The 25,763-nt window shown below is 42.3% G+C and overlaps 2 protein-coding genes across 2 annotated transcripts in view; both read right to left on the reverse strand.

Moving 5' to 3' along the window:
* Window positions 1-25,763, reverse strand: part of LOC309698147 (uncharacterized protein) — a gene marked incomplete at its 5' end in the record, with an annotated part of 140,826 nt that overhangs the window by 49,247 nt on the left and 65,816 nt on the right. The window lies entirely within an intron of this gene.
* On the reverse strand, window positions 3,648-25,148 carry LOC309698212 (uncharacterized protein; the record flags this gene model as incomplete). The annotated part of the gene is made up of 6 exons (XM_082520511.1): window positions 25,027-25,148; window positions 22,396-22,600; window positions 21,276-22,266; window positions 19,933-20,073; window positions 18,511-18,659; window positions 3,648-3,848 (listed from the first exon to the last, which is right to left on the reverse strand). Exons 1-6 carry the CDS (start codon window positions 25,143-25,145, stop codon window positions 3,648-3,650), a joined length of 1,806 nt encoding a protein of 601 aa, XP_082376637.1. The 5' UTR covers window positions 25,146-25,148.

A 25,763-nucleotide genomic window follows, 5' to 3' on the forward strand; every position in this document is an offset into this window, starting at 1 on the left:
CTATAATCGACACACAGTCTCAGGCCTCCATCCCGCCTCCTCACACACACTATTGGAGAGGCATATTGTGAGGTTGATTTGCAAATAAAATCCTTTTGTAACAAGTCCTGAATGTGATTTTTTACTTCATCATAGACAGCACGTGGGACCGCATTATAGGATTTGGCTACAGGAATCTGATCAGTGAGTTTGATATCCATTTTTAGATTTTTTTATGTAACCAACTTCCTCTTTGTGTTTAGCAAATGCGCCTGACTCCTCTCTTAACATTTCCATGACAGCTGCCTGTTGTTCTGTGTTAAGGTGGCCCAAATTAACAGGTGGTTCCCAAGGTTCTTCTGGTAAGCTAGGTGAGTTCTGATTGTCTTTTTCTACAACCGAACCTATCTGAGCTTCTTTGAGATTCACAGGCTAACTGTGTGTTACCCTCTCTATGTTACCTAGAAGGGTTTTAGGTGGCAAAACAATGTCATGTTTGGTAACATTAGTAACATAGATATTTACTTTGCGGGCATTGCCTGATACATACAGCAACTGGCAGTTAGATTTCAGACCCTCAGCTAAAGACAGGTTTTCATCCGACTCAAAAAGCATTTCACTTTTTACCTTTAAGTCTGTTTTGATGGAACAACTAACGCTGTGCATTTCTCCACTCGGTACAACAATAGCTTTGCGTCCTGATCTGACAGGATAAGTAACTATCTTACTACTGGTGGTATGTATAAGGTTCAACAGTGCTTCTGCTTTGTTTGGTCCTACTCTTAATGAATTTCTGAGTAAAGACAAGCTTTCACTGGACTGAGTAGTGTCTTTTTCTATCAGTTCCTCAATAGCATTAAACCCTACTATTGGTTTCTGCACCACATCGTGACTTACTAGGATTGGAACCCGAACTTCATTCTGAGCTGCAGCTTTTCCTCTCGGATCACAAAGGCTAAGGCTAACTTCTACCCAACCCTGGAAAGGGACTTCAGATCCATTTACGGCTCTTAAGTCTAAAAGGTCATCCTTACTTAGTAAATCACTGATGGGGTGAACTTCTAAGTGAGGTAAATTGTCTGATTTCCAGCATGCGCTCAATATTGAAACTTGGACTCCCGTGTCCCACAGTGCCTGTGTTTTGCAGTTTTTTCTACACCATACTAGACACTTTTTGCCCACAAGCTGTGCTTCTTTTCTTTTTTTTTTGGTACTCAGATTGAACACGTTTGGGGGTTGGTTCCTAATTTTAGGATTTCCTGAGTCAGTTGGTGATGCATGGGATAAGCTTTGGGCCTTGGGAATGTTATCACATTGGGGACATTGGTGCTGAGGCTGTGGCTTGTCCCGCAGTCACAGCCCCGCCCAGTTTCCCTGCTTCTGAGCTCCCCTTACTTTACATCCTTTTGCCCAGTGAGAGTCACTGCCACATTTGAAACAATGGTCACAGTCCCTGTTTTCTTGTTGACATGCACAGCTTCGCCTTTTTGGTCTGTGAGCTGCCTTTCTGTACACCCTGGCTTGCCTATCACCGTCACCACTTCTATCCCGTTGGACAGTTTGTACTAGTGAAGCTACCTGTCCTTTAAGGTCCCTGATTGCTGAGTTACTTTCCTCAATTTTTGCAAATAAGGGTTTGAGGGGTTTAGCTGGTTTTGTATCAGGCTGGCTTGTGCAGGGATCACTAAGCGCCACATTCTGCTCAACTACATTTAGTCCTGTTCTAAAAGACCAGTGGACTTTTACCTTTAACGCTCTTTCGCTTTCATTGTACTGGGCTGTTTGCATTTTCATTAATAAGAGTTCATCGCTACAGTTTTCATCCTGTAAATATACTCTCATTTCTGCTCTGACATTGTTACTTAGAAGACCCGTTCTAATGGATTGAAAACATTGACTTTGAACAAGTTCTTTGTTGTACTTTAGGCTAGACTGGGCGCGCTCAGATGCAAAAATAATTTTTTGAGGCAAATCCAGCACTCTAATCAGGAACTCAAGTGGGTGTAGCCTTGGTTAATTGCTGATACATCTATTTCTGCATGATGGGCTTTTAGAACTTGTCTCAGGCTGGTTAATACGAGATCCTCTTTCCCTTCCAAATAGCTCCTTAATTTTAACTCAGGACTGATGGGACGTATGACAGCCTCCACAATCTCAGCTTCAGAGTAGCCCGTTTTTAAGTCGCTTTCTATCTGGTGCTCTAACCTACTGAAACTCAGCGTGTCTTTAGCTGTTGAGTCACCCAAATGTCCACTTATCCTGAAGTCTTTTCTGAATCCACCTGATGAAACTGTTGCCAATGCAGTATCTCCCCCTGCACTGTGTTTCGCCGTCCAGCGACGTCCTCATGGCCACCTGATGCTCCAGCGATGTCATCGGGCTTGTCCGCCGCTCCGGAGGTGCCCGCGCCGCTGCGAGTTGCCCCTCGTGCACAGTCTCCGCCGTCATCCCCGCTCTGTCTGTCTGGCCGCCGCTCCCGCACCAACAGCCACTGACCGTGCCTCCACCAGCAAAGCCAGCACATCATTTAGCTCCAGAAGCACCGACATGCCTTTATGCTCTCGTTGGAAAAATTCTTCTCGTTCACAGAACTGGCTAATAAGCTTAACGAGAGCTCTGCGAGATTTGCTTTGTATTTCTTTGTTGTGCTTTTCTGTAATATTACGTAGTTCACATACCCTGAGCAGTTCTTCCACAGAAAGTCCACATAACTTCTGCTCCAACTCCAACAAAATATATTCACGGTCCTCAGACATGCTTGAAAGAAAACTAGGATGATGAGGACCATGGCGGTTGGGCTAAGTGCAGTAGATGCTAGTTTTCTACAGACACTGTGCTGGGCAGCTCTATAGCTGCCTGGAGGGAGCAAATGAGGGTTGGCAAGCTTGCTCTCTCTATCTCCACCTCCACTTCTTTACCGCTGCCCCAGGACAACACACACTCTCTACCTGCCTCAACGCTGCCACGGACTTCCTCTCCCTCCCCACGCCAGCCAGGACCTCGTTTTCCTGCCTTTTTCCTGGCCGCTATGTGGTCAGAGGATGAGGTCTCCATTTCTCCACCGGTTCCTGTTCCCTCATCCCGAAGGAAACTGTGCCCTTGCCACCGCCACTCCTCTCCTTAGTCATCTGTTCTGCCACCTGCTCCTGCTGGAGGGTCCGAAGGGCCCGTCCGGCCTTTGTCTGTTGTTCCCGCTGGGGGTTCTGGAGAAGCGCTCTAGCCGTCTTCCGTCCACGCTGAAGGGTCCGAGGAGCCCGTCCAGCCTTCTGTCTCCACTGGAGGGTCCGAGGGGCCTGTCCAGCCACCTGTTCCTGCTGGAGGGTCCGACGGGCCCGTCCAGCAGTCTGTTGTTCCCGCTGGCGGTTCTGGAGAACTGCGCCAGCCATCCTCCGTCCAGGCTGAAGGGTCCAAGGGGCCCGTCCAGCCTTCTGTCTCCGCTGGAGGGTCCGAGGGACCGGTCCAGCAACCTGCCTCCGCTGGAGGGTCCGAGGGGCCCATCCAGTCTTCGTCGCCTGCAGCGCCACTACCTGCTCCTCCCACACCGTTGCCTGCAGAGCCACCTCCTGCAGTTTCCACACTGCCACCTGCAGTGCCACCACCAATTCTGTCGCCTGCGGTTGGCGTGCTGCCATCTGGTCCTGCCTCACCCCGTCCTGTTTCGTCTCTGCCTAAGGCCTCCGCACGGGCTGGTTCTGCTTCGTCTGCACCAGAGGTCTCAGCGCCACCTCATCCTGTCCGGCCTCCACGTCCTCGCCCTGTCCGGCCTGCACGTCCTCGTCCTGCCTGCACGTCCTCATCCTGTCCGGCCTCCACGTCCTCGTCCTGTCCGGCCACTTTCCAGGGTGTTGGCTGGACATCATCTCCTTCGTCTTTGTTGCCACCATTGATTTTGGAGTGTTGTGCCGTCAGCTTCCGGGCCAGCCCCCTGAACTTTTTTCGGAGCGGTTTTCCTGGCCGCCTGCGCCTTTTGTGAACCTTTTTTTTGTTTGTTTGGTTGTTTTGACTTGTTTGCTGGGCTCCAGTGTTTTCTGTTTTTGATCTCTGGGTCCTTGTGTTTAGTTTGTCAGAGTTGTGCCTTCTGGTTTCTGTTCTGTTCCATAGTTGCTGAATCCCTGTGTCAAGTCTGCGTCTCTGTGTTATGTTTCCTGTTTTACTTTGAAGGTCCATGTCTTATGTTAATGCATCTAGTTTTGCTTCCTTAGTCTCGACAGCCCTGATTTGTCCCAGCTGTGTTTCCCTCCTGTCTCTTATTCCCTGATTGCTCCCTCTGTGTATATTAGCCCTGTGTTCTCTTTGGTCAGTGTCCCAATGATACTGAGAAATGATATTTCATTTAAACTATAGACTAGCTGCAAGCTAGTCTATACGGGGGAATAAGCGGCATTTCAGTAAAGTTTTGGTCAGTAAGATACAGCAACAAACTATTTTTCATCTCCAAAATCACATTCATGCAGATTTCTTCTTCTCTAAATTTTTCCCTTTATTTAAATAAAACCTGCATATATTTTCACAATATGAAGTCATGTGCTCAAAAGAAATTAATCGGTGCCCTATGCTTTATACAACTCGGCTCCAGTACCTGGTTATTCTCAAACAATTTCACAAGATAGAACTACACTCAACAAAAATATAAACGCAACACCTTTGTTACTGCTCCCATTCCCCATGGGATGGACGTAGAGACCTAAAATTCATTCCAGATACACAATATAACCATCCCTCCCAAACAGTGGTCACAAATCAGTCCAAATGTGTGGTAGTGGGCACATCTGCTATATTGAGATAATCCATCCCACCTCACAGGTGTGCCACATCAGGATGCTGATCTGACATCATGAGTAGTGCACAGGTGTACCTCAGACTGCCCACAACAAAAGGCCACCCTGGAATGTGCAGTTTTTTGCGCTATTGGGGGTCTGGGGACCCAGAACCGGTCAGTATCTGGTGTGACCACCATTTGCCTCATGCAGTGCAACACATCGTCGCATGGAGTCTATCAGATTGTCAATTGTGGCCTGTGGAATGTTGGTCCACTCCACTTCAATGGCTGTGCGAGGTTGTTGGATATTCGTGGGAACTGGTACACGCTGTCGTATACGCCGGTCAAGCACATCCCGAACATGCTCAATGGGTGATATGTCCGGTGAGTATGCTGGCCATGCAAGAACTGGGACATTCTCAGCTGCCATCTGCCCTGAACAATGTGAACCATGATTCATCCGTGAAGCGCACACCTCTCCAACGTGCCAGACGCCATCGAATGTGAGCATTTGCCCACACAAGTCTGTTACGGCGACGAGCTGGAGTCAGGTCAAGACCCCGATGAGGACGACGGGCATGCAGTTGAGCGTCCCTGAGACGGTTTCTGACAGTTTGTGCAGAAATTGTTTGGTTGTGCAAACCAATTGTTCCAGCAGCTGTCTGGGTGGCTGGTCTCAGACGATCTTGGAGGTGAACCTGCTGGATGTGGAGGTCCTGGGCTGGTGTGGTTACACGAGGTCTGCGGTTGTGAGGCCGGTTGGATGTGCTGCCATATTCTCTGAAACGCCTGTGGAGACGGCTTATGGTTGAGAAATGAACATTCAATGCATGGGCGACAGATCTGGTTGACATTCCTGCTGTCAGCATGCCAGTTGCACGCTCCCTCATTGCTTGTGGCATCTGTGGCATTTTGCTGTGAGACAAAACTGCACATTCCAGGGTGGCCTTTTGTTGTGGGCAGTCTGAGGTACACCTGTGCACTACTCATGATGTCAGATCAGCATCCTGATGTGGCACACCTGTGAGGTGGGATGGATTATCTCAATATAGCAGATGTGCCCACTACCACACATTTGGACTGATTTGTGACCACTGTTTGGGAGGGATGGTTATATTGTGTATCTGGAATGAATTTTAGGTCTCTATGTCCATCCCATGGGGAATGGGAGCAGTAACAAAGGTGTTGCGTTTATATTTTTGTTGAGTGTATATCGACAGGTGGTCCCAGCATTACAACTACAGAGCAAAAACACTGAAATTCCTCCTTTCATTTCATTATCATATGGGTTTTTCTGTTTTGATGAGAGCACAGGATCCGATCCAGCTTGATCAAAGTGTAGCTGATGCTGCCAGGCTCTTGAATCCAAGCTCAAGTGTCAAAACATCCTTGTTTTTTCACAATCTGTTCCTCCTGCAATAGGATTAATCCTGGGAAGCTATTGATGAAGCATATTTCATCATATGAAAGAACTGCCAGCAATTGTCTGACTAATGAGAATTTGGCTGAAAAATATATACCCCTATATATTATTTTGTTTGCAGAGACATTATAAGATGCTTCAAAATAACTGCCAAAAAACAGGGCCTCAAGGCATTTCAAGATGCCTCAAACTACCTCAGATATTCAGGCACGCATGATGGGTGTTCTAAAATTCAGAGGCATGGATATCTGTTTCTATGAAAGTCCATAACACCTTACCTTACCTGAGGCCATTCCTTAGGGGGTGATGTTGAAATTGTTGAGAAGTTACAATAACTCTCTTTAGCTAACTTTAGCACGTAGACCACTCAGCGAGCTTGTGGCAACACACAACTTACAATCATAACAGGAGACTTAGGTGGAGGAAATGAGCACCAGTCCAGTGAAAAACCATGAAACCGTATTGTGTCAGTAATAGATCTTCAATGAGAATGCAGCCATAAAAGTGTATAATTACAGTATATATATGTGTGTTGGTTCAAAGTGAAAAGCCATCTGTTCTACAGCTCCACCATTACCCGTCGCCTTGTAACGGTCATGAGACTTATTATTAAAGACGGCCAGCCTCCTTCTCAATCAGGACAGAAAAGACACAGCATGTGGCAGCATGAAATTCTCTGTGACACCACTATCTACCAGAGCCAACAAAGTGAAGGAGGGGGGAAAAAGAGTAAGGTCTTGAATTTGTGAATAAAATATGATGGATAGTAATGGTAAGGAGTGGGAGGCAAGATGAGGAATGATCCCTGATTGTGCTTGTCTTATGAGGAGCATCCATCAGGAGTGACATCCGCACAAATAAAACCCAACCCCCCCATATTCAATTATATAACGCGAGGCAGGTTTTACACACAAATACACACACCAAACCATACACGCAAAATGTGCTCATGCCCAAGACATTCATACAGACACGTGCACGTTATCAGAATCTGATGTGACCTATATTTTGCCTCATTCTTGCAAGAGATTAGTTAATCTCTGAGGAATATTTATTTCACATTGGCAGGACTTTTATATGTAATACAAGCTGACAGTTTCACGAAATAAAAAAAGACTCAATAGAGATCCAACTCACAGTTGAGGCAGGCATGCACACACTCGCGTGTTGGAGGTAAATTCAGCAATGCAGATTAGAGCTGGCTCAAAGGTTTGGGGACAGCAGAGAATTGGATTGTTTGGAGCCTCACCTGTTGGAAAGGAAAACGGGGACAGCTGAATCCTGGAGGATAGTTGGCTTGATGCGGCTGGACTCCAAAATGCTGGAAAAAGGCAGACAATTAAACAAATAATTAGAAGAATACAAACAACAGACTGAAGCATGAAGAGAGAGCAAAAATGTAGGAAGAGGAAGGATCAAATAACATGCCTTAGGATGTGAAAGAAGGAATCAGTGTTTAACAAGGTGTAAAGCCAAAAAAAAAGTCAATGAGGACTCGATCTGAGGTATTCTTTCACAGATAAACAGCCTCACCATGTTAGGCATGTTTGCCTTGGCAAAGCCAATAAATAAGTAAAGACTTGAGTTCAGAAAACTGTTGGAGTGTAATATTTCAGAGACACAATGAAACTGAGATCAAATTTCTGTAATATTTTCAGGAAAACAATTTGTACGAATTGTTTTGGGGAGGGGGTTTTTTTCAATAAAGAAAGCTAACAAAACACCTACACTGCACTATGTTAGAAATGTGAATAATGCCGAAAAGTACTATAACATTGTGAAAGCAGAACAGGGTACTGCTTTGCTGAACAGTTTCTTACTGTGATTAAAAGCCACCCTTTCTTCAGTGAGTATTTTTCTGAAATACTGTTTAAATGTGTAAATAAGGCATTACCTATTAACAATTGTGCTTATTTGAATAGCAGATTTTTGGATATTGTATAGTACACTACACTAAAAAAATTAATGTTTGTTTGCCCTGATAAACTTGCTGCAATAATTGTCAGTAAAACTGTAATTAAAAAGTTTATTTATTCAAATTATTTTTAGTTAAAGAAATTATGCTTGGTAAAAGCTTGTAAAAAGAAATTACCTGAAAAGATTACATGTAATCAGATTACTTAAAGTCAGAATTTTGAGCATAAATATTTTCTTGAATGTCAATGATAATTTTAACGACCAGAAAAGGTCAACTGCAGGTCTTTTCTGCAGTTGATTTCTAGGGAAAGCATTGTTTTGCAGATTATAACCATTAAATACGTACTAATTGGTACAAACATCCAATAGAAAGGTAGAAAAAAATGAATATGAGTAATGTGTATTTTGGATATTTTGATATTTGATATTTGCTAATCTGAAAGGAGGCCAGGAAGTAGAATATTGCAAAATCCAGTGTGTTTTAAACAATAATTCAAATCATACTTTATAAGACATGAACCAAAATAAGCAGTGTATCCAAATGTTGTGCGTTTCTTCCTTGGAATTACACCATAATAATGACAGTCCCTTTGAACTCGCAGGGTGGGGCAAACGTTTCAGAGCTGAGGCTAAAGAACAAGGTTCATCAATATTGAATACACATTAGCAGCTGCTTGACAACATAGTCAAGTCGAAGGCTTGTGTTGTGCTTGTGCACTGTGGTGTGCTGCCCTCCTTTTCACTTTATTTCACTCGTGTGTGTGTGTGTGTGTGTGTGTGTGTGTGTGTGTGTGTGTGTGTGTGTGTGTGTGTGTGTGTGTGAGAGAGAGAGAGGAAAGAGGAGACAGGAGGAGTAAGGGAGTAAGATTACTCAGCTGTACAAGACAACTCATTACATGACTGTAAAGAGCAATAAGTTTCCTGACAAGTGGTTATGTGCCTGAATGCTTTGCTTGGAACACAAACTAAACCTGGGCTGGTTAGTTTGTACTCCATTTGGTAAAATACAAGAATAAACAATATAACCCACTTCTGGGACCTGTTTAAATTTTACGCATAGTTTTGTGTCATTGATAAAAAACATTATGTGATGTTCAGGCATCAGTGATTATTGCTTTTCCATGCCCGTGTTATCGCACAATCATAATTTAAAAAAGAAAAAAAAGTGCCGAGTTCAGTCATTCTTATTAAATAATATTTTTCATTAATCAAGGTTTATTACATATTTTGCTGGACTCTAAATCACATTAATCACATAGTCACTTTTCCACCGCGTAGATGAGCAAATTAGCTAATTAGAGGAGAGATCCAGTTGACAATTGCAGTCAAGAGGTAATTTATCATGACGTAAAGCCGTGCAATAATGATAAAACTAATAATAATACTTTGTCATTTGCATTTTGGCTGGGGATTACAACGCGGGGTGCTCATGCATTGTTCTACCCTCCATTTGATAATGTCAGAATGCGGGTGGGAGGTGGAGGTGGTGATCCAAAAACAGAATGACGAGCAGAGAGTGAGCTCTAAAAACTTTATATGCAGTGCGACCCCTTGGCTTCACTTTTTTTGACTCTAGGCACTGGGACACTTCAGTGTCAGGTTTCAGCATATAAGGGTAGTTGATAGACTTTTGTACTGCTCACTCAATACCAGACAACATGAAACTGTAGCCAAAACATTATCTGCTACATTGTAAGCTGACGCATGAATCGAGCAAACATCTCCAGGATTTGGGACAATGAGATACATTTTAGCTTCAGGGCTCTCAATGATGCACTTTTTTATGGCCGATGGCTATCATCATTTCCCGTCACTTGGAAGTGCCATCTGCAGCCTTTCACTCCTCTTGATTTTCCATCATGTTGTTTGATGTCACAGATTCCTCCATGACTAATGGAGAAAACCCAGTGGCAGACGGTGCAGTCGGCCCTGTACACATTCTCACTGATGCGTCTGAGCGACTGCTAATCATATTCCCATATCCTTCTGTAGTTCTGCAATTTCTGCAACCTCAGAGTAAATCAAGGGTTAGCATGACAGGTGACACGGAGCACGGTTCACACTGTATGGACCCAGAAACATCTGTGTCTCTCGTGACCTACAGCCAATCAGTGGAGCTCTTAAAAGTTATAGGCATCTTCTGCTCAACGTACAAGAGAAAACTGTTCCAAGCATCCCATATTCTTTGAAAGCTTTACTGGTTACCTTTTGGGTAGATCAGGAGGCCCTAAAGCCTTCTTTAGGTGTGCTGCAATAGGCCTAGGCTACTGTGGACTTCCCGTGATGCAGTGTTTCTTCTACACACACCTCTTTTCACTCCCTGTGTGTTTATGCAACACTCTGCATTTAATCATTAGTTATTATTAGGGCATATGCCATATGCAAGATTCGGGAAATCAGTACAGGTATTACAATACAAAAAGAGAACTTTTTGAAAGCAGATGAAAGCAGTCTTGTAAAGATTTAAGTCTCAATAATTTTGTCTGTTAAATTATGCTAATAAGGCGAGTTTTAGAAAGGATTTTACCACACTAAAAATCTAAAACTAAGGAAAGTGCCTCTATCTTTCATTTTATTTTATTTTATTTTATTTGAAACTGTTCAAAAACAGTTTCAGTTAGTTTTAGTTAACTAAACTTTTTTACATGTAGTTTTTGTTTTTTGTTAAGTTTTAGTTTACTATAATTACCTTGCAGATAACTTAGGGGCTGTTTTGAGCACATATGTATACAGACTTGCCTTAAAATTTTTGATTAAACCTCAAAATTTGCTATTACGAAAGCACACAGATTCTTAATTTTTTTTCAATCTAGTGCTTACCTTACTGCAGGGTGATTAGGACACTTAAACTTCACTAATCTAACTAATGATCAGAGGTAGTAATCATACCACTCTGATCAATTGGATATGCCGCTAAACACACAAAGCACTAATGTAATTCGTGGATCTTCAGGGTCAAACTTCTAATCATATTCCTTGTCTTTCATTTTGCACTTTGCCTTTCCGTCTTTTTCTGCATTAAGGATATCAAACATACACTCGCACACACCGATACGAACACGCAGACATGAAGACTGAAAATGCCACCAGCCGGAGGATAACAACGGACCAGTGTAGCCTAGCAACAGCTTCAAGACGGGCTTGTTAGGTGGACGAAGACAGAAGAACGCGAGAGCGAAAACTTCAGCCTACGGCTCCGCCACTATTACACCACACAGGCTGAGGGGTGCTGAAGCCATCCCTCCTTCCTCCTCACTGCTCCCCGAATGTGCCGTGTTTCTGAAAATCCTCCATTTTCAAAAGCCAATCCATCAGGCTGCTAAATGGAACAATTTGGCCACTCGTTTCTTTTTGTGTGTCTGCCAAGTGTGGAACATTTTTAACTGTCAGTTTGTGATTCTGTTTGGTTTTTCATTCTTAAATTTGAAGCCATGGCACCCAAATACTAGCTCAGGTATGCCAACTCCCTAGTGCAATGAGAGGAGCTTAACTTAATTGCTCTTTCTTTGAGGTAGTATCTAATGGATCATGAATTCAATTCTTGAGACAGAAAAGGGTTAAATCAATGCTTAACAGTGGCTCGAGTGACCTATTGAAAGGCTGAGAGTTAGAAACACTTCATATTGCAGGCATATATATATATATATATATATATATATATATATATATATTAGGGGTGCAACGATATTCGTATCGATATTGAACCGTTCGATACAGTGCTTTCGGTTCGGTACGCATATGTATCGAACAATACAACATTTGTAATTTATTTTATCAATTTTCCTTCTGACGATGCTGTCTGTGTTGAGCGCTCAGTGAATCTGTGTTCGACTACTCCGCCTAGGCTGCACTGTCGAGCGCAGATCCACTGAGCGCTCAACACAGACAGCATAGTCAGAAGGAAGAGAGCAGGGCAAGCTAGCGAGACAGAAGTTAAGCTCTACTTGCAACAGGCAAATTGAACCTCATTCAGATCTGGCGTTTGGAATTATTTTGGTTTTCATGTGACGTATGACCCTGAAGGTAAGCGAGTCATGGACTAAAGTAAAACAGTATGTTGGATGTGCCATGCAATGCTCAATTACATTGGTGTGAACTAGTGTGTTAGCGCAGTTAGCTCGTTAACGTGTTTGCCGTCTAGCCCCATGCACGGAGCGATCGGCAGTAGCTCGTTAACGGAGATTTGCCGTGTTGTGGCGTTAAGGTCATTTCAACGAGATTAACCTGAAAGCACTAGTGGGAACACAACGAATATGACTGCACATTTACGCCGACATCATCCTAGTGCAAAGACAAAAACAACAAGCATGCTACTAACTTTAGCCGAGTCATTTAGACAGCTGTTAGCACATGATTCTCCTTATGCTGCTGAGAATATAGCCCAGAAGAAGCGGATAGTATAGCTTTTATTTTGGAAAGAGACATTTCTCTGTAATAAACTCTCTTTTCCAAAGATGAGTGATTCCTCAATCAGATACAGGGCTTGCAATATCGCTAGCCCGACGTCCCGGAGCTAGCGATTTTTTCAGTCGGGCTACCAAAATCTATCTCTTCCCTGCCCGTCGGGCTATTGTAGGAAAAATATATGTCAATGCTTTTGCATTCTTTCAGAAATGTAGCTGGGTAATTATGTCATTGGCATCGGTGAGCCACTGTCAATATGTGACATATTGAAGTTGCGTTTGAATTTGCGCTTGTTTTTTTGCTTTCACTTTGCAATCGTGCGAACTGTGTATAGAGAGCGACAGCACTGATCTGTGAGTGATGATAATTTGTGCACCAATTCCTCTGACATCGTCTTATTAATCGTTAGCTTACTATGCAAACATGACAAGTGAAATCTCCCGCAGCTTAAACATGTGAGAGGTTGATCGTGCAGAGAATCGCTGAGCTTATGTGAGTGAGTGTGTAAAAGCATTTCAGTTCTGCTGAGCCAAATAAGACAGGTCAGGGTGAAGAAGTGACAGCCAAAGAAAAGCTTACCACAAAACGGAGAAGTTATGACAAATCAGACTATGAGGCAAAAAGAAAGTGCAGCTTTATGGTTTCATGGACAAAAGAATTTCTGTGGCTGCAATATGATGAGCTAAATAACCAGGGCTGCACATAAGTGGTCCGCAGGTGCGCATTCGCTGTCAAAATAAAAAACACGCACAAGGGTTAGGGTTAAATTTAAAAACTGTACTTTTGAGTTAAAATATATATTTATAATTTTAATAAATGACAAATTAAAAATGCGTGAACATTTTTTTGTATCGAAAAAATATCGAACCGTGACACCAGAGTATCGAACCGAACCGAACCGTGAATTTTGTGTATTGTTGCACCCCTAATATATATATATACATATATATATATATATATATATATATATACATATATATATATATATATATACACAGGGTGGGCCATTTATATGGATAAACCGTAATAAAATGGGAATGGTTGGTGATATTAAAGTCCTGTTTGTGGCACATTAGTACATGTGAGGGGGCAAACTCCTCAAGATGGGTGGTGACCATGGTGGCCATTTAGAAGTCAGCCTTCTTGGATACAACTTTTGTTTTTTCAATAGGAAGAGGGCCATGCGACACATCAAACTTATTGGTAATGTCACAAGAAAAACAATGGTGTGCTTGGTTTCAACGTAACTTTATTATTTTATGAGTTATTTACAAGTTTCTCTTTGTTCACAGCCATTGACATGTCGAAGAGGTGAACACGTGAGGAGCGGATCGAAATTGTGTTGATATCTGGTGAACACAGTAACCAGGTCATTGCAACAGATTTCAATGCAAGACACCCTACGAGACCACCCATCTCCCATGCTACAGTTAGCAAACTGCTTGCTAAGTTTCGTGAAACTGGTTCAGTGTTGGATTTGCCAAAATGTGGACGCAAGAAAACTGTCACTAATGAAGAAACATCAGTGGCTGTCCTAGCTTCATTCAGCAAGAGCCCACAGCATAGCACTCACCGCATATCACTGGAGAGTGGCATTAGTCGAACATCCCTTCGGTGGATATTAGCTACTTACAAATGGCACCCTTACAAAGGGTAAGGGTGCCATTTGGGTATATATATATATATATATATATATATATATATATATGTATATATATATATGTATATATTAGGGGTGCAACGATACACAAAATTCACGGTTCGGTTCGGTTCGATACTTTGGTGTCACGGTTCGATATTTTTTCGATACAAAAAAAATGTTCATGCATTTTTTATTTGTCATTTATTAAAATTATAAATATATATTTTAACTCAAAAGTACGGTTTTTAAATTTAACCCTAACCCTTGTGCGTGTTTTTTATTTTGACAGCGAATGCGCACCTGCGGACCACTTATGTGCAGCCCTGGTTATTTAGCTCGTCATATTGCAGCCACAGAAATTATTTTGTCCATGAAACCATAAAGCTGCACTTTCTTTTTGCCTCATAGTCTGATTTGTCATAACTTCTCCATTTTGTGGTAAGCTTTTCTTTGGCTGTCACTTCTTCACCCTGACCTGTCTTATTTGGCTCAGCAGAACTGAAATGCTTTTACACACTCACTCACATAAGCTCAGCGATTCTCTGCACGATCAACCTCTCACATGTTTAAGCTTGCTGCGGGAAATTTCACTTGTCATGTTTGCATAGTAAGCTAACGATTAATAAGACGATGTCAGAGGAATTGGTGCACAAATTATCATCACTCACAGATCAGTGCTGTCGCTCTCTATACACAGTTCGCACGATTGCAAAGTGAAAGCAAAAAAACAAGCGCAAATTCAAACGCGACTTCAATATGTCACATATTGACAGTGGCTCACCGATGCCAATGACATAATTACCCAGCTACATTTCTGAAAGAATGCAAAAGCATTGACATATATTTTTCCTACAATAGCCCGACGGGCAGGGAAGAGATAGATTTTGGTAGCCCGACTGAAAAAATCGCTAGCTCCGGGACGTCGGGCTAGCGATATTGCAAGCCCTGTATCTGATTGAGGAATCACTCATCTTTGGAAAAGAGAGTTTATTACAGAGAAATGTCTCTTTCCAAAATAAAAGCTATACTATCCGCTTCTTCTGGGCTATATTCTCAGCAGCATAAGGAGAATCATGTGCTAACAGCTGTCTAAATGACTCGGCTAAAGTTAGTAGCATGCTTGTTGTATTTGTCTTTGCACTAGGATGATGTCGGCGTAAATGTGCAGTCATATTCGTTGTGTTCCCACTAGTGCTTTCAGGTTAATCTCGTTGAAATGACCTTAACGCCACAACACGGCAAATCTCCGTTAACGAGCTACCGCCGATCGCCCCGTGCATGGGGCTAGACAGCCAACACGTTAATGAGCTAACTGCGCTAACACACTAGTTCACACCAATGTAATTGAGCATTGCATGGCACATCCAACATACTGTTTTACTTTAGTCCATGACTCGCTTACCTTCAGGGTCATACCTCACATGAAAACCAAAATAATTCCAAACGCCAGATCTGAATGAGGTTCAATTTGCCTGTTACAAGGAGAGCTTAACTTCTGTCTCGCTAGCTTGCCCTGCGCTCTTCCTTCTGACGATGCTGTCTGTGTTGAGCGCTCAGTGAATCTGCATTCGACTACTCCGCCTAGGCTGCACTGTCGAGCCTAGGCGGAGTAGTCGAATGCAGATTCACTGAGCGCTCAACACAGACAGCATCGTCAGAAGGAAAATTGATAAAATAAATTACAAATGTTGTATTGTTCGATACATATGCGTACCGAACCGAAAGCACTGTATCGAACGGTTCAATATCGATACGAATATCGTTGCACCCCTAGTATATATATATATATATATATATATATATATATATATATATATATATATATATATGACCTAGTTAATGACCTAGTTAAGTGACCTTGAGGTTTTCAGAAAGTAGTTAGTATATTAGTATACAGAATATTACAGAATATTACAGAATATTCTCATCCATACAGTCTACCAAGGGGAAGCATCAAGGATGGAGAGATAGAACAAGGTCTTTTTAGATATTCCTTTCCAGATTCTAGCCTTTCTTTCTGTCCTGTGAAACTTTTATAGCAGAATATTTAGGTTATGGAGAGCATCAGAAGGAGAGCTGGCACATGAGTTAGACCTCTACATGTCTGAGAGCAAAACACTGACAAAGACAGACTGAAAGATTTGAAGATATGTCAGTGTCTAAGATAGCACTCATAACGTTTTCACGCCATCTATAAACATTTACTTAAATCTCAGCATCAGCTGTTTTGCTGCCAAAAATAAAACTTTCATAATGTCTCTCTCCATCAGCATCACACATTTTACAGTTTCTCCATCTCCAGTCTCTCTCCCTTGCCCAGGCTCGTCGCCTTGCAATTCATTTCTCAGTAGACATCAAGAGACCTTCACATTGCCACTTCCACCCAGGGGGAATGTGCATTGCAGCTTTAGTGATTATCCTGCTGGATTGGTAGTGCTTAGGCCAAAGGGGCAAACCTTAGAGTGCAGCAAGCCTTGCTGTCACTGTCACCATCGCACACGCTAAAAGAAAGTGCAGCCCAAATTTAAATAGGTCAGAGACTAAAAAGGGCAGAGTGAGAAAGAGGTGAAGATATAAAAATGTGGTGTTCTGTTTTTAATGGAGAGAAGAAACTTTTTTTTCTTCTCGCTTTACTCACACTGCTAACTCTTTTCTGAATCAAGACAAAAGGAAGATTAAGGAGTCTTGGATGTCTTAGAAAGGAGCTGCTTCATACCCAAACAGCTTCATGGATGGAGGATCTCTCCATTAAAGCATATGCATTCATTTGGTGTTTAATGATGGTGCTGGAGGGTGCTGACATACTAAAAATCACCCATAGGTGTTTAGCCAGGCTGAGATCTGGGTCCTTCAGTGCAATGTTTTAAAGATCCAAAATTCACCAAAATAAAAGAATGGGTAACCCAATTCAGTCACTAGCACCATGGACCTTCATTTCAGGTAAAACAGGCTCTCCTGGACATTCCTGCTGTATGCATCATACCACCAGCTGTCTAAAAGTAATTACTCAGGATACACCACAGGATCACAACAGTCACATAATAATGTCTAGTCATTTTCTTTATATCGCCAGTGCTTCAGTCACAGTGGCTCCTCCGGGAAGAGCAGCAAGAGTGACAGTCGTGACCGAATGTGATGCTTCTGTCAGGTAACTGCACAACTTGCTGTATTTGGTTTGAACAACACTAGTCTGTCAGAACCCGCCCACTCTGCAAGTATATAGTGAAAGTAGGTGTAAAAACAGATGTAGCTGAAATGATAACAGCTTTTTTCCTTAGGTATGAGATACTTCAGCATGACAAAGGTTGGACGGTAAAGTCATTGCCTGTGCTGTTTCTATCTCTTAGGTAATGCTGTAAGCTGGCAACATTATTGGACTGACCATAGTTTAAACATAGACTGTACTTAAAAGATGGACAGGCCCACTGTGATGTCACCATTTCATTTCTTGAAGCCAACAGACATTGCATATTCATATTGCCCAAATACTTTATTCTATCTTGTTCTTCTTTACAAAGTTAACACCAGGCTGTATTTAGTAAGACTCAAAATTAGCAATCGAGATCATAATGTCAAAAGACTTTAATGAGGTTACAGGTGAACAAAGCCAAGGGCCTCTGAGCACACTTAAAAATACTGTTTTTAAAAAAATAATCATGCATGTACAACCCCTACAACTCACTCTTGAACACAAATAAAACAAAATATATGTAGAGTAGGGCTGTTCGATATAACAATATATATCAGATGATGATATAAAAACGTCTATCGTTTCATTTTATGCTATCGTTTGTTTCGTGGTGTCGCAAACTGTTTGCGGCAATATTTTTTTCATCGCTTTGATGGTGACAGTAGTGGCTGTATTAATTTCTTAAAGTTCTCTCTTTCTCTTATATTTAATATAACCACACTACGGATGGACAAGCGCCTGTTTTTATGCGTTGTTAGCAACAACGATGGTAACAGCATCGCGTGTCCGCTTGTTTATTTTCCACATAAACCTTTCACAATAAAGCTCAAGATCCTGTTGAGACTTTTCAAAATAAACTGAATCACGTGAAAGATGCAGACTGTTTACGGATCAGAAGCAAAAAAAAAAAGAGCCGTCGGGTGCTAAAAAATAAACCTTAGACTCCAATGTTAGAACAAGCTTTTGCCCGCAGCACGCTGTGTAATAAATGCTCACAAAGAAAACGGCGTCCGTTACAGCTTATGTCTAAAAATATATCGTTACTCGACTCCAGGTACACGACACCCAGCTGGAAACACTTCACGCAAGTCGAGCTGCTCGAGATTCACAGAATTTACAGAATTCATATCGGGATATGAGATTTTGGTCATATCGCACAGCCCTAATGTAGAGAAGTAACTGTTTAGTACACTCACCTGATAGCCAGGAGGGTTGCAAAATCTGACAAAGTGGATTTGGTTGCAGGGGTGAAAGCAGCACTGTTTCAAGGTTATCACCTTCTGATTTGATCCTGGATGGAAAACTGTTGCTTTCTTGTTGATTTTTGGAGTAGCACCATATTCAGCTTTAAAAGCAAAAAAAATGAAGGACAACTAGGTAAGATTGAGAATGCTGGAAGCTTCTATACTGAACCTACTTTCTTAATTAAAAAAAACAAACAAACAGTTTTTACATTAGTGAATCCCAGGAAAATTATAGTATTTTTTAGTTTACATAAATTTCAAATATGATATGTCCCATGTATACATACCCTTTGGGGGTCTTACTTTGATAGCACAAAAGTAGCATCAATAATATTCATTTTTATCACTCAAACACTATTTACAGACTTTTAGCTAAAGCATGAAGACTGTTGATTTTTCAGCTCCACTGCCTTGCAAAGTTTCTGCAGTGGTTACATCACTCTGTCGTTTAAACATCTTGTTAATGCATCTTCTGCTGCAACACATCCAAACAGGCGTGCCAAAGATTTGAATTTATACAGAAAACAACTGCGTGTGCTCCTCCGCATTTAAACTGTAAGTGCAAACACACAGAATCACAGAAGCAGCTTCTCTGGAGAGGAAGCTGGCTGAAACATTCAGTTTAGTTGCTGATATACCCAGATTTTCTTTTTCTTTTCAGGGAAATTTAGAAACATAATTTCATTGACCAAATGTGCAGATACATGCCTAATCTAAATCATAATTTCATTAAGACAAGTTTGATAATTAATCACATTTAAAAGCAAAGTTTTAACATATTCCAGTCATACATACAAATTTGATCCTCTTAAAACCACATCTGACTTGCAGAATTTGATCTGAGGCAGAAAACAGATGGATTAATGAAATTTCTGTTCAATATCTGATTTGGAACCAGAAAGATACGTGCGTGTTGTTAAACCACCACTTTATTATTTATATCGATATCAGACCACCTCAGTGCCAGAGACCTGCCAGCGTTCAACGTCGAGCTTGATAAAAGGCAATTTTTAATTGATGTCACAAACAGTAACAATGGTGCAAGATGGAGCAGCAGCCATTTCAACTTCAGCCTCATTTGCATCCAGTAATTATGCCAAAATATCACAATTAATTTGACAATGATATATGGATGTATGAAAACTCTAAACGCTTGATCTTTGAGGTGCAGCAGAGTAAAGGACAAAATGGCATTCTGTAGCATTTAGCATTGAGAGCACTGCAAAATAAGGGATCGGGAATGATCATGATGAATTCTTCATGTGGGCCCACAGTGAAACGTAATATCCGATGCCCTCTGAATGTGTCATCCAACACATATATACGCACACACACAAGCACACATTACCTGCAGATGCCAAGATATAAGTTTACCTTTGGCTTTGTTAATGGTAACTATCTGCTGAAAGGTAGCAGGTCTGGCTTTCTCCTGAGGGGCAGCTGCTTGCTTCATGCCTGCCTTGGCAGCATTAGCCCAGGACCTGGCACTGACACCCACGCCATCTGCACCTGCAACTGCAATATGAACAGCAAGGGAACGCGGATTACTGCTATGGGCATTTTGCATGCATTGTGTCCTGTCTGGCCTGTACCATAAGTAAGCCTAAAAAGAACTGTGTTCTTCTCAGCTGCAAAAAAACCCCACAGATTTTCTGCAGTCTCCCCCTCTGGGGATCGACAAAGTGCTATTGAATCAACAGGGCCATGCTATCAGAGAGTATATTCTATCATATCAGCGCTGGCTGCGAACTGCTGGAGGAGGGCTAGCAGTGTGTATATCACATATGCACATTTACTGAGCAAAGCAGAGCCGCCTTCAGTTACAGCTCTGCACCTGTTAAAAAGGCGAGGGGAAATCAAACAAGACCAAATAGATTATACTGTTCCATACGATATATAAATATAGCTGGAATAGGAAAGGAACGACTTCTCCAGCACAAAGTTCCTTGAGGTACTGTATCCACTGTACAAGGCATACTCTCTACTTAAAATGAACATGTACTTATGCATGTGTACTTATATCTGTGCTCTGTTCTGCACCAACAGGAAGGCTCACCGTGTAATTCACTTTGCCACTGCAAAATAATCCCCTCATTAAAAGAACATTTTCCCACTGAGTCATCCAAGTGAGCAAGTACTTCTCAGCAACAGCAATGCAGAATCACAGTGTGTTAACACCTACACAGAGACATGTTTGCAATGTTTGCAAGCGCGGATGTGTCTGTGAGTTTGTGCGCACATCTGGGTGTTTGTTGAGGATTAAAGGTGGCAAAGCGCTGCCCTGTGATTGGTAAAGTTGCTTTGATGTTTCATCTGGCTATTTTTCTATCAGTAAGTAGAACTCAAGGACAGAAAACAAAGTAGTAAAGCCACCTGCTTCGTGGCAGAAACAAAAGTGCTCCGTTAAATGGGCTTCAAAAATAACCGAGGAGAAAAAAAAAATGTAGCAGTCTGAGAGCTGGACTCTTTGACAAGCTAGAGTTTCTGCCTGGGACAGGCTGCTGCTGCTCCTCCTCTCCTGTCTTTAATTACCCAAGTACGAAGGTGTCTCTAATATTAATAATGCATTGTCAGAAAGAGATAATGTGAGAGTATTTCTAGCTCCAGAAAGCTTTAAGAGTGACATAAAGTTATATTTGTCAGCACCAGATTATTTATACTGCCTGATAGAAGGAGAGGCATGTTAACGGCATAGAGACACATGGCAGATTTATTACCTCTAGGCGGCGGCTGCTTGTTGGCCTTCCGTTGCTCACAGCTGATGGTGGGAGAGTTGCGATGGCGGACTGTGCCAAATGTTTGAAGGTCCAGCACAGATTTCTGATCTCCTGCACAGATGGAGGAGACCTCGTGGGGCGAATTTTCCAATCTCCTCTCATGGGAACCCCTACAGCTTTGGCAGTGGCTTGGAGTAGAAATGAGAACTCCTTTCCCCTTTGCATCGTTGGTCTTGGGATTCCTCTGACGCAATCCACCAAGCGCTAAAGGGTTCTTTGGGGGCTGGAGGGCTGGGAAGTCAGCCAAGAGGTCATAAGCCTCTTCCTGCACTGGAAGAGGTGCTTTGGTTTTTGAGTTTGCCTCAGGTGCTTCTGGTTTGCCTTGGATGGGAGCCTGCACAGGGTCATTCACGCCACTTGCCAACGTGACAGTGGGTATGTCATGTGGGTGGAATGAAAGGGGAATCTCCCACTGGCTTTTTATCTTCCCCAAGGCTGGAGGCCCTGTGAGAGATAGCGGAATGCCAGCGTTGATGGTGGTGAGAGCAGGAAAGTCTTCATCAGCTGTAAAAAAGGAATCCTGCTCATTGTCGCAGCTTAGCTCAACAGATGAGCTTGGAATTTCCTTTTTCTTCACCACTTTTGCACTAACCACTGAGTCATTATTGCTGCTGTCGCTGGCACAACTTTGCACCCCCGGTAGACTAACAGCATCACTCTCATCACTAGAGTAGCTGTCTGAGCCCCTACTTGCATTCTGCTCTTTCTTGCTTCCACATTCATCCCCGGGTAGTTTAGAAGGGTGTAGAGAACCTTCTCTGTCTGGCAGGTGTGGGGTGTGGCCTTCAAAGCAGACAGGATTTGTCACCAGATGTTGAGGTGCAGGTACTGAGCTCTGTGTGCCTGTTCTGCTGGATTGAGAGACCTGCATCTTCTGAAGAGAGTTTTCAACACTCCTTTGTTTATCTTGCACATCCCTCTCCCGACAGGACTGCGAAATCAAAAACAATGGAAAATACTGCTTGCATTAATTAGCGAGTTTTAGCCGAATACGGATAATGCTATTTTTATTCATGCTGAGAAAAGCAGATGTTATTAGATTTGATTAAAAAACCCTCACCGACTTTATTTTTCCACCCGCCTCTTCCTTAATTTGCCTCATCTCCACTTCCAGCACAGGGCTCAGCACCCGTGCGGGGTTGGATAGGCCGTGATGTCTGCGGCCCGAGAGATAAGGACAAGGAAGGGTGAAGTCAGTGTGGTATTGCTTCTTGTCCTCCTCATAGTGCGTGTAATCATCTGTGTCTTCTTGCTGCTTCTCAGCCCTGGACAGGAAGAGAAACACAGACACGTAGGGTGTGTGTGTGTGGCAGGGTTAAACAGATCTTTTTGCATGTAACAGGCTATCACAGGATAATTACCGCCACTTCAAGGTTAGCCAGCTCATGTCGTCTTGTATGCACCTTCTTTTTTCCCCCTCGTGAAGAAAATGAGAAAGCTTGATAGCGATGTCACTTAGTTTCCCATGCATTGTGTGTTAGGCATGCTTTTTGAAGGCGTTTATAAATTAAATGACATTCATTTTCATACTAAATCACTGTGGTGATCATGCATAAAGAAAAGGTCACTTGTATCACGAACATGCCAAAATGGGCTTAATTGGAGGTACTGTCCGATTTTCTGCTTTCTGACATCGCATTTTAAGATGCTTATGCTTATTTCACCTCCAGGTGAAATAAGCAGTGTTTTTGTTTTGTTTTGTTTTTTTTGGGGGGGGGGGGTTACCCTGCATAAGATCCTTCTAACCTCACTGCCCTCACCAACAGGTAAACCAGTTTCCCTAGAAAATAAGGAATCACAGAGTCCACGGCTCCAACCTGTATGTATGATGCATCACCCGCTTCAAAGCATGACTTTTTAATGAGGCTACTCTTTAGTCACCAGCCTGTCGACTGTCGAGCTGCGATGCGGAGCAGACGGTCCGGTGAGACCCGGGATGCTTATGATAACGGAGACGTCATGGTAGCTCTGGGCGGTGGGTGAGCAGATGGTGTACATTAACATTATACAGTGGGTTTATGACCGCACAGCAGCCCAACTGATCTCCAATGAAGTCTTGGGATCTTGGTTATAAGTTATAAAGAGGCTACAACTCCACATCCATCCAGTTAATCCATTTATTTTCCCATAACCCTATCTGTTTTAGGCAAAACAAATGTTATGATTTCTAAAATGAGCCTGTGGGCCATTTTAATTAAATAGAATACACAAAATATAAATAGAAACTTTAGACTGGCCTGTGGGTTTAGACAGTCAATCGTAATTTTGCTTTTTGATTAGTCAAGGTTAAAATAAACTACCAAAAATAGACACTTTATCCCCATTTTAACTCTAGCCTATGACTGATGTTGCCACGGTAACAATCAATGACACTTGTTTTGAGCTGAGGTATTCAATAAAAGAGGGAGAAAACATTGCTGTGGAGAGAGAGCACTAAAATGCCAGAGTTTTTTGGAGACCACAGTAACCTACTGGAAACAAAGGAAACAATCCTGAGTCTGACTGAAGTATTAACAGAAGTGCTGAAACCTGCCACATTAGGAAGTTCCGTCACAGGCTTGCACTGTGTTCATTATAAGCAACAGGAGGTTTCCATCACTGTAATCTCTTTTTTTATCCACATTTTTTTTTGTCATTATTATATTATTTTTGCTGAATGTTCCAAGTAAAACGTCCTTGCAACAACTGAATTCATCCAAAAGGAAAGACCAATTTTCTGCCAGCGTAAACAAAGCCAGACAGTTGCATAGTGTTACTTGGTCGGCCATGTTTTTCTTCTTTGAAAAAAAAGAAAATTGCAATTAATCTAGAAAACATTGTATGGTAGCGCTGCTTCAGTCAGAGGTCGAACTGCTCTGTGCATTGAATACATTGAGCTAAAATGAACTGGCACTTACATAGTAACTTTGTACCCAGTTGAGTAGAAAGGTACTTACATTCCTCCCTGGAGGAGTCAGGGATCAAGCCAGTGACCTTCAAACCAGCAGATGACCTGCTCTACCAGCTGAGCCACAGAAACCCCTAATAACCCTGGGGCTGCCCCAAACCAGATTTGTTCTGATTGGCTGCTCCTCCTAAACACGAGGTCTGAACAGTAGATGGGAGGAGCTTCTTCACAAACAGCAGACTTTTGAGATGCTGATATAAAGGGAATCTGTTCTCACTGATATCATAGGGAGTCAACAGTGGGAACTTTATCATTATTATACAGCATGATGATTATTAATGACTCATAAATTACCTGATCTACTGAACAATAAAGTATTAAACATTTGAATGCTGGGTTTCAATAGTTACTACTTATAAACTATGTTAAAGACGCTTGTAAACTCCAAATTATAACTTCACCATCTGTATTATTACAAAACAAAACAAAAACACAGAATACTGGCTGTACCTGTTGCCATCTCCTATATTAGATATTACAGTGTTAGCACTAATTACTGAGGAGCCTACCGCTTCCCATTTCATCTAAATTAGATGAAAGCACACCCCAGGAACAAAATGATGAAGCTGCTTGAGCTTCATATAGACAGACTGATTAAACCTGGATAAAGTGTGATATGAGACATAGTGGGTTCGCAGTGAGGTTAATTTCATAGCTTATGGGTTTATAAGCGATATGAAGGCATGTTTCATCGCTTATGATGGAGAGGTCAGTTATAGCCTGTATAGCCACAGATAACCCTACCTGTGACTTGACATTATGACTGAAGGAGTGTCGTCTTTACTAGCTTGGATTTCCAGTAAACTTTGACCTCTTCCCGGTTTCACCTGGGTAGCTTTGCTCCAGACAATTTTGCACACCATATCATAGCTGTCCCTCGGTGCGTTTGGATGAATCCAAGCGAAACGCGGAAATGGCGCAAATGCGCCGAGGAACTGATTTGAAGTTACTGACGTCAAGTGATCTTCTTCCAGAGGGACCATTTTCCCTCTGCTTTTCGTATACATGGCCATATCGGTCTTCTTTACAGAGTCCAAATGTGTATTTTTAAGCTGTTTCTTTTTTTCAAAAGCATGTCAGCATGTTAGGCTGTCATGGCAACCAGTATCAGTTCCAGAATTTCAACAATTATCCAGCGGTTGTAAGGATAATCTTCTGAGACATTTCATTTCTTAGTATTTCAGTGCCTGACATAAATAAGTTGCTGCAACATTTCTCTCCAGTAGATGGAGGGGCCTTCCCCTAGTACATCTGGGCTACATGCATGTAAGGGTTCCCCTGGCCAGCTGTAAGTGTAAATATTTTAAGTACAGGAGGCTTCAGAATCTCAGTTAGATCTATTTCCTGAACTCCTGGGAAAAAATGCAAGATTGAAGCCCAGAACAAGCTGGTGAGGATGAGTGAGCAATCCAGCGTTAGCAAAGTTTAATTTAATGTTGCATGAAGACTATTTATGGCCTCCATCATATATGTCGGGGTTG

Source organism: Aulonocara stuartgranti (genome assembly GCF_965226115.1).
Source record: "Aulonocara stuartgranti genome assembly, chromosome: 22".
Classification (NCBI taxonomy): domain Eukaryota; kingdom Metazoa; phylum Chordata; class Actinopteri; order Cichliformes; family Cichlidae; genus Aulonocara; species Aulonocara stuartgranti.